General features: G+C 36.8%; 1 protein-coding gene and 1 pseudogene across 3 annotated transcripts in view; both read right to left on the bottom strand.

Annotated features, from left to right (window-relative positions):
• Nucleotides 1–2,559: 2,559 nt before the first annotated feature.
• Nucleotides 2,560–3,283, bottom strand: LOC114903258 (annotated as a pseudogene).
• Nucleotides 3,284–3,525: 242 nt separating this feature from the next.
• The window catches only part of CENPC (centromere protein C), a 91,201-nt gene continuing 82,199 nt past the window's right edge, over nucleotides 3,526–12,527 (bottom strand). Inside the window, exons 17-19 of one of the 3 annotated variants that reach the window (XM_029236073.1) lie at nucleotides 10,564–10,718; nucleotides 5,095–5,185; nucleotides 3,526–3,925 (exon numbers count right to left, since the gene is read on the bottom strand). In XM_029236073.1, the coding sequence (XP_029091906.1) occupies nucleotides 3,855–3,925; nucleotides 5,095–5,185; nucleotides 10,564–10,718 (317 nt within the window). In that variant the 3' untranslated portion in view covers nucleotides 3,526–3,854. Of the gene's footprint in view, nucleotides 3,926–5,094; nucleotides 5,186–10,563; nucleotides 10,719–12,527 lie in introns of those variants that run through there. The other 2 variants (XM_029236074.1, XR_003795662.1) reach the window with 2 other exon arrangements.

The raw sequence follows: 12,527 nt of genomic DNA, 5'->3' as shown, positions 1-12,527 counted from the left end.
ATCTATTGGCCTGTGATGTAGAGCTATTGGCTGTCTCTGCTCATTTTTTCAAATTCTTTATTTCAATTTTTATCCTGGCTCCCCAGGGGTAGCCTGTCTCTGAACAGCTTAATAGTCAGCTAATGATTTGGACAGAAGTTAACATCACACACTTTGAGTCTGTAAGACTTCTACCCTCTGCTAACTGTTCTCTGTGTGAGATGGGAGATATATTCAACATTGCAGCCAGTTCTCAAGTCCCCCTTGGCTTTCACTTTTTGCCATGCTCTCTCAAGTCCACCCTGTGCATGCATCATTTCTGAGTTAGACTGAGATGCTTGGTGTACAGCATGTTTTGATATACTTAGTGGAATGATTACTACAGTCAAGCTAATTAGCATACCCATCTCCTCACAGTTTTCCGTGTGTGTTGTATGTGGTGCAAGCACTTGAAATCTACTCTTAGCAAATTCCAGTATACACTAGAGTATTAACTATAGTCATCATGTTGTACATTAGGACTCTAGAACTTACTCATTCTATATAACTACAACTTTCTACCCTCTGAGCAACCATCTCCCCATTTTCTCCACCCCCCCCACCCCCCCGCGCCTGGTAACCACTGCTCTATTCTCTGCTTCTATGAATGTAATTTTAGACTTCATATATAACTGAGATCATTTTCCAAAAAAGACATACAAAGGGCCAGCAGGTAAATGAAAAGATGCTCATCATCACTAATCATCAAGGAAATGCAAATCAAAACCACAATGGCTTATCACCTCAAATCTGTTAGAAAGGCTAGTATCAAAAGGGTAAAAGATAACAAGTGCTAGTGAAGATGTGAAGAAATGGAAACTTTTACACTGTTGGTGGAAATATAAAGTGGTACAGCCTTAATAGAAAACAGTATGGAAGTTCCTCAAAAAATTAAAAATAGAACTACCATACAATTCAGTAATCCCTCTTTTGCATATATATCCAAAGGAAATGAAATCAGTACCTAGAAGAGATATCTGCACTCCTATGTTCATTACAGCATAACTCACAAGAGCCAAGATAAGGAAAAATTCTTGAAGGCAATTAAAAGTGCTACTCTGGTGAACATATGAATGATAAGAAAGTAAAAGAGCCTTACTGACATGGAAAAAGTTTTAGTGTTCTGGACGGAAGATCAAACCAGCCACAGCATCCTCTTAAGACAAAGCCCAAACCAGAGCAAGGCTCTAACACTCTTCAATTCTATGAAGGCTGAGAGAGGTAAGGAAGCTGCAGAAGTCTGAAGCCAGCAGAGGTTGATTCATGAAGTTTAAGGAAAGAAACTGCCTCCATAACATAAAAGTGCAAGGTGAAGCAAGTACTGATGTAGAAGCTGCAGCAAGTTATCCAGAAGATCTAGCTAATTCATGAAGGTGGCTACATTAAGCCAACAGATTTTCAGTGTAGACAAAAGAGACTTATGTTGAGAAAAATGCCATCTAAGACTCATACCTAGAGAGGAGAAGTCAATGTCTAGCTTTAGTTTCAGAGGACAGGCTGACTCTCTTTAGGGGGCAAGACAGCTGGTGACTTTAAGTTGAAGCCAATGCTCATTTACCATTCCAAAAATCCTAGGGCCCTTAAGAATTATGCTAAATTTACTCTGCTTGTACTCTATATATAAATAGAACAACAAAGCCTGGATGACAGCACATCTCTTTACAACATGGTTTTCTGAGTATTTTAAGCCCACTGTTGAGAACTACTGCTCAGAAAAAAATGATTCCTTTCAAAATATCACAGCTCACTGACAACACACCTGGTCACCCAAGAGCTCTGCTGGACATGCACAATGAGATTAATGTTGTTTTCATGCCTTCTAACACAACATCCATTCTGAAGCCTATGGATCAAGGAGTAATTTTGACTTTCAAGTCTATTAGTTAAGAAATATAGTTCAGGAGGCTATAGCTGCCATAGATAGTGATTCCTCTGATGGATCTGAGGAAAGTAATTCAAAAACCTTCTGGAAAGGATTCAACATTCTAGATGCCATTAAGAACATTATTTGTGGGAAGAAGTCAAAATATCGACATGAACACAGGAGTCTGGAAGAAGTTGATTACAACCCTAATGGATGACTTTGAGTGGTTCAAGACTACAGTGGAGGAAGGAACTTAAGATGTGGCAGAAATAATAAGAGAACTAGAATCAGAAGTGGAGTCTGAAGATGTGACAATTGCTACAATACCCTAAGAAAATTTTAACAGATCAGGCGTTGCTTCTTAAGGATGAACAAAGAAAGCTGTTTCTTGAAATGGAATTTATACCTGGTGAAGATGCTGGAATGACTGTAGAAATGACAAGACTGTTGAAATGATGACAAAGGATTTAGAATTTTATAGTTGATAAAGCAGCAGCAGGGTTTGAGAGGGCTGACTCCAATTTTGAAAGAAGTTCTACTGTACTTAAAATGCTATCAAACAGCAATGCATGCTACAGAGAAATCATTTGTGAAAGGAAGTCAATAGATGCAGCAGTTGATCATTATTATTATTATTATTTTTTTAATGGTGGCAGTATGGTTTATTAAGCTGTACCTTAGTATAGGTGCTGGGGCTGGCCCATGGTGCTCTTAATGTACAAAGCCTGTACATTCTGCCAATTTTTCTTGAGCAATGACACCAGGAAGTTAACAGCTAAGTGGATGTTGTACACAAGCTCATCATCTGTCATCTTCATGTGGGCAACAGCCTCTGTCAGATACAGCACTCCTTCATCTGGAACTTGATCATGGACTTCACCTCATCAACTCTGGCCACCATGTTCTCACTGGGGGTCAGCAAGGGAACTTGCCAGCATTATTAAGGCCTGGGCCCAGGATTCATGGGATCTGCTTGATCACAGACTCTGGAGCCAAAAAGGCATCATACTTCTTGGCCATCTTCTTGACAAGCTTCTTATTTTTGTTGAGTTTCTTCAACACCTCAATGCCCATGTGGGAGATTATCCACAGCCTTGGCCTCATCACAATGCTGCTGGTCCCCCGAAACATATATGGAGAACTTGGGGCGGAGAGTGGACTTAAGCCTGACGGTGCTGAGAAGGGTTTGTCCTTCTGAGGTCATAGTTCTTCAGGCTGATCTTTAGCTCCACCATCTCCAAAACCTTCTGGCGCTTGCACTGGTTCCCGTGTAGGACTTTCCACACTGCTTCGTACAGGGTGGCACGGGAGACTTTGCTGCTCATGGTGCCTCACACCGCAATAACCAGAAAAAAGCTATTGTCTTATTTTTTTTAATTGCCATAGCCACCCCGATCTTCAGCAACCTCCACCCTGATCAGTCAGCAGCCATCAACCTCAAGGCAAGACCCTCCACCAGCAAAAAGATTATGACTCACTGAAGGTATCAATGATGGTTAGCATTTTTTAGCAATAAAGTATTTCTTAAATGAAGCTATATGCATTAATTTTTAGACATAAAGCTACTGCACACCTAACAGATGACAGTATAGTGTAAACGTAACTTTTATATGCACTGGGAAATCAAAAACTTCGTGACTCACTTTATTGCAATATTCACTTTATTGTGGTGGTCTGGAATCAAACCCACAACCTCTCCAAAGTATGCCTGTATATCACTGGGAGCAGTGATTTTGGTGTTCTTTTCATGTTATTAAAATACTATGAATATGGGTATCACTACAGGCTATGTGTATATTCGTGGAAAAATTAGAAGATACATATGGAAGTTTGAAATGTTTATTGAAACAAGTACACAACACTGAATATTTTAAAACATTACAAATAATCACAACATCTCACTACACAATGTGTTTTATATGTATGTATGTAAATATATATATACACACATATTTAAACTTTGCTTCATCTTTCAACTTTTTATCTGCGTAAAAAGAAGAACACTTTCCTCATTCAGGAGATTTCTGATGTTGTAATAATTACCTAGAAATAAAGTGATAAGAAAATTAAAAATTATTTCCATAGGAATCATTCCCTTTTGATTAAATGTTTAGTCATCACTAAGACCTATTACAGTATATAGAGGCAAATTTTTTAAAAAAATCATGTAACAACAAATAACTCTTATTTAATTCCATGAACTGAAAAATCCAAGGACCATCTGTGATCCAGATAAAGCTTATTAAGCTTACATCATTTTGATAATGAGTGCAAAAACAAATTAGACAAGGGTGCAGATAGGAAAAAAAAAATCTCCCTCTGAACCCAATCATGTTTTGGGGTGTTTTTTTTGGTTTTTTTAATTGAAGTATAGGTGATTTACAATGTTATATTAGTTTCAGGTATACAACAGTGATTCAATTATTTTTATAGATTATACTCCATTTAAAGTTATTGTAAAATATTTTCTATATTCCCTGTGCTATACATTACATCCTTGTATCTTATTTATTTTATACCTTGTAGTCTGTACCTCTATTCCTCTTCCCCTATCTTGCCCCTTCCCTCTACCCCTCTCCCCACTGGTAACCACTAGTTTGCTCTCTGTATCTATGAGTCTGATTCTGTTTTTTATATTCATTTGTTTGTGTTCACAACAGTGTTGGCACATACAAAGGACTATATAAATATAGCTATTATTATTGTCTCCTTTCATTAGAATGTAAGCTCCATGAGGGCAGGGATTTTTTTATGTATCCCACACCCTTAGAGCAATGCTTGGTAGACTCTCAATCACATTTGTTGAATGAATGAATGAATGAATGAACAAATTAAAATTCCTATCTCCAAAGACTTGTGCTCCAATAGCTGATGAAGCACACTATTCTGTATGTTTAAAATAACCAACTAAAAACTGTTTGACTACATAATGTCTTTGAGATAACATAGGGGAATAATTTTCTTTCTACTCTGGATACAACGTATCTTCTATTTTTATATTCAGCAATTAGCAACTCATTCAATTTTCATGTACCGAAACACTGATATACTTATCTAATAAAAAAAATTAAAAGAAAATATGCACCAAATTTCTTTGGCATCAATCACATCATGCTTCATTTTGACCACTGTGGCTTCCATTTTCATGGTGCTCATGAGCAACTATATAAGTATTCAACTATACAAAAGAAAAGGTTTTTAATTATTCTTACCTGAAGGAACATAGAATGAATCCCCAGTTGTTATTACATAAGGTGTTTCGTGTAAGGTACATAAAAGGTCACCAAAGTTAACATAAAAAATCTGTAAAATTAAAAATTATAATCTCATTTCAAATTGTAACACCACAACAAATACACTCCAAAGAAACTTAAAAGTAAATGTGGTAGGCAGAATAACAGCCCTCCAAAGATATCAATGCTCTAATCTCCAGAATTTGTTATGTCACATGGCAAAGGAGACCTCGAGATGGTGAGATTATCCTGGATTACCTAAATGGGCCCAATCTAATTACATAAACCTTACTTGAAAGTGGGCAATTTTCCTACTGGAAGCAGACGAGAGATGAAGCAGAGGAGAAGTCAGAGAAATTTGAAGCATGAAAAGGGCTTTCACTGTTGCTAGCACTGAAGTTAAGAGAGCCATAAGCCAAGGAGTATAGACTATTTCTAGACACCCCAGCCAACAGCCAGTGAGGAAACAGGAACCTCAGCCCTACAGCCACGTGAAACTGAATTCTGCCAACAACCTGAATGAATTTGAAACACTCATTCTAAAAGCCTTCAGAGAGGAATACAGATCTCACAACACCTTGATTCCAGCCTAGTGATACTCTAAACAGAGTACTCAGCCAAGCCCACCTGATTTCTAACCTACGTAACTGTGAGATAATAAATGAGAGTTGTTTAAATTTGTGGTAATTTGTTAAAGCAGTAATAGAAAACTAGTACAGGAAAACATTTCTTTTGTTCTTCCTTACTATTTACCAGTTTATGAAAATTCAGAACCACTGTAAAGAATATCACTTAGCTATACTAGAAAAATAGCTAGGTTTTATGTACACCTCTTTAAAGGTTACATGCTTGGTATATGTAACTTAATCTGACTGACGAATCAAAGAGAGAACAAAAAGCAAAAAAAAAAAAAAGTACATTTAAACAAGCATCAACATTAAGTAAGAGGATAAATATAGTGCTCAGTCATACAGGCTTCCATATTCAAACACAGCAAATTTTACATTTTAAATATAGACAGCACCTGGCAATGACCTATTTTTTTGACAACTAAATACAAAATGTAGGGCCTTCAAACTCTGAGATTCAAATTCTGAGATTCAGCCATCAAGAATATTTTGCCTCAGAGAAATATGCCTTCTCCTTTTCTTCTTACCACTTTTGTAAAATGGGCCTAAAATACCAGAAAAATGAGAGCAGCTAGCACTTATCCAGCACTTACCCCATGCCAGCCACTGTTCTAAGCACTTCATTTTTACTCATTTAATGTATGCATCTACCAATGAGACAGTACTATTTTAATAGCTTTTCACAGATGAAGAAAATGAGGCACAGAGAAGTGTAACTTTCCAAGGTCACAATGTAAATGGAAGAGCTGGAATTTGAACTCAGGTACTTTGATTCCAGAATCCATGTTCTTAGCCACTACAATATACTCTCTCAATGGAACACTCTTAAAGGGTTCTAAAGGTATTTTTATAATTTAATAAAAGAAATATATTTATTACATCCAAAAAAATTTGCCTAAAAAAAGGAACACACACACTACCCAGAAAGTCAAGCAGGTATTTATAGATGTTTTTTCCTTATCTATTCAATTTGGCTCTCTATGCACACCTCTCCCCATTTCTGCAAACATTTTACTAAGAATGCTTTTGAAATACACAAAAATAGAATGATGACCTCCCATAAATAAATATTGAACCGTGATACCCTGTTCTTTTCAAAGTCTGATTCCCCCATTCCATATTATTTTGAAATAAATGCCCAGCATCATAAACCATCTGTAAATATTTCAATGTGTACTGAAAGACCAAAGTCCTTTTTTAAAACGACAACACTGTTGTCACACATAAAAATAAATGAATATTTAGTGTTAAACGCCCAGTCAATATTCAAATTTCCAGTTGTCTCTTCAATGTCTTACTTTTAAGGGTTTGTTTGAATTGGGTTCCAAGTAAGAGTCACATATGGTCAGTGCTTGATCTATCTTTTAAAGCACTCAATCTATTGAGTGGTTGTCAATTTGGGGGTGATTTTGTTCCCTCAGGGGACAATTGGCAATGTCTGGGAACATTTGTAATTCTCACAACTAGAGGGGTACTACTGGAATCTAGTGCGTAGAGGCCAGGGTTGCTTCTAAACCTCTTACAATGCACAGGATAGCCTCCCTACAACAAAGAATTATTGAGTCCAAAATGTCAATAGTGCCACAGGTGAAGACCCTGATCTCTATACATTCCACGTGGTTGTCTTTTTTATTCCTTGCACCTTATTAAAGAAATCAAGCAGCAAAATTTGTTTTAAAAATCTTTACACAGCTGGATTTTGCTTATTACTACGCCAGGTTGTCATCTGAAAAGTCTGCCATTCTTTATTTCCTGTAAATTGGTGGTTAGATCTAAGGACTTAACTTCAGGTGGTTGTGTGTGGGTTTTGTTTTTTTTTAAAGAAGGTGGGGAAGGCAAGACTACTTCATAGACAGTGTTGTATTCTTCCATCAGGAGACACATAATGTCTGGTTGTGCTCTTTTTAGATGTTAGTAGACAATGATGCTAGAACCAATAGTTTATTGGGTGTTGTAAAATGGTAATAGTCCATTCTAACATTCATTCTTCATTTATTAATTGGACTATTTCTAAAAAGGATAAACTTCCCCATATCTATTATTTGATTACCTAGTAGTACAGTTTATATGAGAACAGCAGAATAAATGTTTAATTATTTTCCTTTACTTACCATATTTGTCAAAGTGAGTTGGCTTCCTAGAATTCTCCGACAGTGATGAATTTTTTCTTTTTGTAGTAGCCTTACAAATTCATGGATTTAGATATAATTGATGTGTATCAATCCAATGAAGTTATTCTTATTGATACTCAAGTTTTCATATCTTTGTCCAGAGACAGCATCTTCAAGTTGGATCCTGAGACCTTATGACCCAATCCTAATGGTCTTTGATAGTCTGCTATCAGGTATGATAAATATTCCAAGCTCAGTCCCAGGCCTGGAATCAGACATTTCTCTAAGGAACTCTGGTTCCTTTAAGTGTGTTGCTGTCACTTTTTTGATTTTTTACCTCTGGAACAATTATTGTCTAGTTTTTCATATAGTTCTACCTTTTGATTTATTTGGGTTTTTTCTCTCTTCTGGTTTTTGACTGGTCTTCCACATCACTTAACTTTAATATTTTCCATTTCTTTTTTTTCTAAAAACATTAATTAATTTATTTATTTGGCTGCATTGGGTCTTAGTTGCAGCATGTGGGATCTTTCACTGCAGTGCGCAGGCTCTTTGTTGCAATGCGTGGGCTTCTCTCTAGCTGTGGCGCATGGGCTTAGTTGCCCCACGGCATGTGGGATCTTAGGTCCCCAACCAGGGATTGAACCTGCATCTGCTGCATTGGAATGCAGATTCTTAACCACTGGACCACCAGGGAAGTCCCAATATTTCCCATTTCTTAATACCCTTTTGTTTTCTAGGAGAGCTCCACAACAAACTCCCATAGTTAATTTGTTCATTCTTCTGTGGTTTGAATTTAACAAATCTACCACTGCTACTTTCTCTCTTACTCATTATCTAGACCTGAGTTTGAAAGAAAGAGTTAATGGCTTATGCTGGTTCTCCACCTTGCCCTTTTGTTTCTCAAAAGCATATATTTAAAAGTGTGCTTCATTTTGTAAAAATGTAAAAATACTCCCCTTGTTATTTAAAAAGAACCTTTAAGTCTAGTTTTCATTATAAAAACTTAAAGGCAATATTTAGAAGAAACAAAACTAAACTATAATCACCTACTGACATGTTATTTTCTATAGTTCCTTCAAGGTTCTGTCATTTTCATTTTTAATTTCTACTCAGAAAAATATAAAAAGAATTTTCTACTTTTCAGTTTCCTTAAATATTTATCCTAAAGGTGTTCCTATATGGCTATTCTGCAAAATAATATACTTAAATTAATATAAAAATGTTTAGTATAGCACCTGGAACATGTAAGTGCTATATAACTGATTATCATATATAATGGTTTATCTCATTACTAAGTCAAAATATAATATAACCATTTTTTTCCTGCAGCACACATTTCAGTGATTTCCAATTTTGCAATTACTGTCTATGTTAAAATAAAGAGCTACATATGTTCAAACACTTCCAAACATTTACTATTCAATATTCCTTTTTTAAAGGAATAAAGGCATTATAGCTTAATGGGTAACTACAGTTAGTTCAATGATGACATTTCATAATGCTTATTTTCATTATTAATTGTTCCTTAATGATTACACAGGGATTATCTATTACTTTAGTTAGTTTAATATGTTATATTTACTCTTTTAATACCACCTGGAGATCTATGACATTTTAAGATTGGATTAAAGAATATTTTTAAATACTTTAGATCTGGATTCTACATACTATACTGATGTAGCAATAAATTATTCTTTTACTCTTATGTGTATCTTTTCCTTTCCCTGCCTTGATTTGCCCTTCTTAGTTAATAAAACTGAAGGGTCCTGATGCTCTTTCTGTTTCTCCTTTGTGGGCTTTCATTTTATCAGTAAAAAGAACTGTTTTGAACCATGATTTCACAGGTTCCTGAAATGTTACTTACTGAAAGATGTACCTCAGATGTGACATGTTTTAAATGCTGGTATATTAAATATTCTTTAAATCTAGTGATTTTCAAAATCTTTCATTTTCAAATTCAAAATGCAAAAATTATCTGATATAAATACAATGTTATAGGGGTGTGTGTCTCCAGTGAGAAAGAGACAGAGAGACAGACTCAGAGAAGAGAGACTCACCTTGAGTCTATTTATAACTTCAGCCAATAATACTGCTATATACAGTAATATATTCTTTAATACTTATTGAAGCAACTAGCTCCCAGTCCTCAATCTGCTGTTACACTTAATCTCAATAATCCCCTCCAGCTCTAAAATTCTAATGATTTGTTTGCAAAACTAATTTGAAGGATTCTTTTTTTTTTTTTTTTTTTTAATTTTGCGGTACGCGGGCCTCACTGTTGTGGCCTCTCCCTTTGTGGAGCACAGGCTCTGGACGCGCAGGCTCAGCGGCCATGGCTCACGGGCCTAGCCGATCCGCGGTATGTGGGATCTTCCCGGACCGGGGCACGAACCCGTGTCCCCTGCATCAGCAGGCGGACTCTCAACCACTGCGCCACCAGGGAAGCCCTCAAGGATTCTTTTAAGTAAAGACAATTCCCTAAACTTCTGAATCTCAAGCCTACACTGCTATGCACAAAACAAGTACTTTTAAACAGCCATTGGTTGACTGAATTTAAACAGATGAAAAAAACTAAAAAAATTATCTGTGCACTATAGTAATCATATATCATTTCTGAGGAAATAGCATTTTTAACGCTTCATCAAGTCCAACAAATCAGAGTTGTGCCAAGAGCAAAACATAAATATATGGAAAAATACACTCACCAATGTGTCTAGGCCTACATGCTGCTTTCCCTTTTCTTGATGTGGTCCTAATATCAATTTTCCAGTAGAAAAAAATGGTGTATCCAATGTTTTATATACTTTCAACTCACCATGTTCAACACAAAATTGGTATGTATCTCGTGGCCTTACAAGATCTAAGGGAAAAAAAATAATATAAGTACAAAGTAATAGCAATGACATTTCTCTGACACAGCATATACACACATATATAGACATAAACCTGCCTTAGAAAGATAGATGTGATTAATATCACTGACTCTGGAGCTAGAATGCCACAGGTCAGATCCTATCTCTGTCTTACAAGCTGTGTGAACTTAGCCAAGTTGCTTATCCTCTCTATTTGTGCCTACATTTTCTTTTCTATAAAATGGGGTAATAATACCTCATCTATGTTAGAGCTGTGAATATCAAATGACTTAAAGTGTGTAAAGTATTTAAAACACTGGCACAAAGTAAGCATTAGGTAAGTCTTGGCTATTAATAATAACAATGGTAGTATTACTATTTTTCCCATAATAGCTCAGACAGAAAACAAAATCAGCTAAGAGATAAGAAAGGATTCCTATCTTTAAAAAGTTTAACATAGCCACAATACAAATGTATCATCATCATGTCAATAAATTCCTTCGTGCTTGCTTGACTGATTATTAAATAACAAGATTTTAATTTATTTATCAGGTAAAGCCTGTAAGTAACCGGAGTTCTAACTGTAGCTCACAAATTACTATATCACTTTTTTTTTTTTTTTTTCGGTACGTGGGCCTCTCACTGTTGTGGCCTCTCCCGCTGGCGGAGCACAGGCTCCGGACGCGCAGGCTCAGCGGCCATGGCTCACGGGCCTAGCCGCTCTGCGGCATGTGGGATCTTCCCAAACCGGGGCATGAACCCATGTCCCCTGCATCGGCAGGTGGACTCTCAACCACTGCGCCACCAGGGAAGCCCTACTTAGGAAGCCCTAAGCACTTTTTAATTTCCCTTTTACTTACAACCTTTTCCAGACCTGTAATTAATATATTTTTCTATCATCAGCTTCTGACTGTACTCCCACAGACTACAGGATATAGAAAATACATAGGCTCAAGAAACAAAAACATGAATTCTTGACAACACACAACTTTTTTAACCTGATACAGTATAGCAATGTTTTTAGTTAAGACACTTCACTAAACAAAATTCTCTGTGCTTCTACCTCTGTTGCCAAATAAACAATCTGGAATATAGAAATAACTTTGCTACTTAAGATATCAAATGGAACTTATGCCATAGTCAAAATGTTAAGTGTAAATACTGCCTCTCTGGTTTGAGATATCTGTCCTCTGACTTGGGATAAATAGTCCCAAGTACTCACTGGTACAGTCATAACAGTTGTTAAAATATTTAAATATTTCCTGTATGTATATATTCCCTGGTTGGTAAATAGCTGAGTGTCCCCTACTTAACCCCACCACTCTATAGCCCATCCCTTGGGACCTCCCATGTTGTCCTAGACACTAAATGTTTAATGCCTATTAAGTACAGAAGGCGGCTTCTAGGACCCTGTACCAGCCTTAAGGTTCAGCATGGCATTTGTTTGGCTGACTGATGCCCTTGCTAGTCATCTCCAGAAAGGTTTTATACCCCAGATACCAATATTGGCATCTCACAGCACCAAAGGCTGTCTAAATCCTGCCACAATCCCCATCTGGTCTCACAGTAAGAGTGTATCCAGGAGTCTGCCAGTTAACTTGCTAGATTTCCCCATGAACAGCCCCAGTAAGAGTGTATCCGGGAGTCTGCCAGTTAACTTGCTAGAGTTCCCCATGAACAGCCCCTGTCCGCTTGTGTCCTCATGGTCAAAGAAGTCCTGGACCCTAATGGCGGAGACAACACTCCTGATGGTAGCACTTGTATCACAGAGGACAAATGCATGGTACTATATGTACCCTGGAGGTTGTCTGCCATCA

The sequence above is a fragment of the Monodon monoceros genome, unplaced genomic scaffold (genome assembly GCF_005190385.1).
Source record: "Monodon monoceros isolate NGI ecotype Baffin Bay Population unplaced genomic scaffold, NGI_Narwhal_1 Super_Scaffold_20, whole genome shotgun sequence".
Taxonomy (NCBI): domain Eukaryota; kingdom Metazoa; phylum Chordata; class Mammalia; order Artiodactyla; family Monodontidae; genus Monodon; species Monodon monoceros.
The sequence above is the reverse complement of the archived record's forward strand: the minus strand, read 5'-3'. Positions and strand labels throughout refer to the sequence as shown.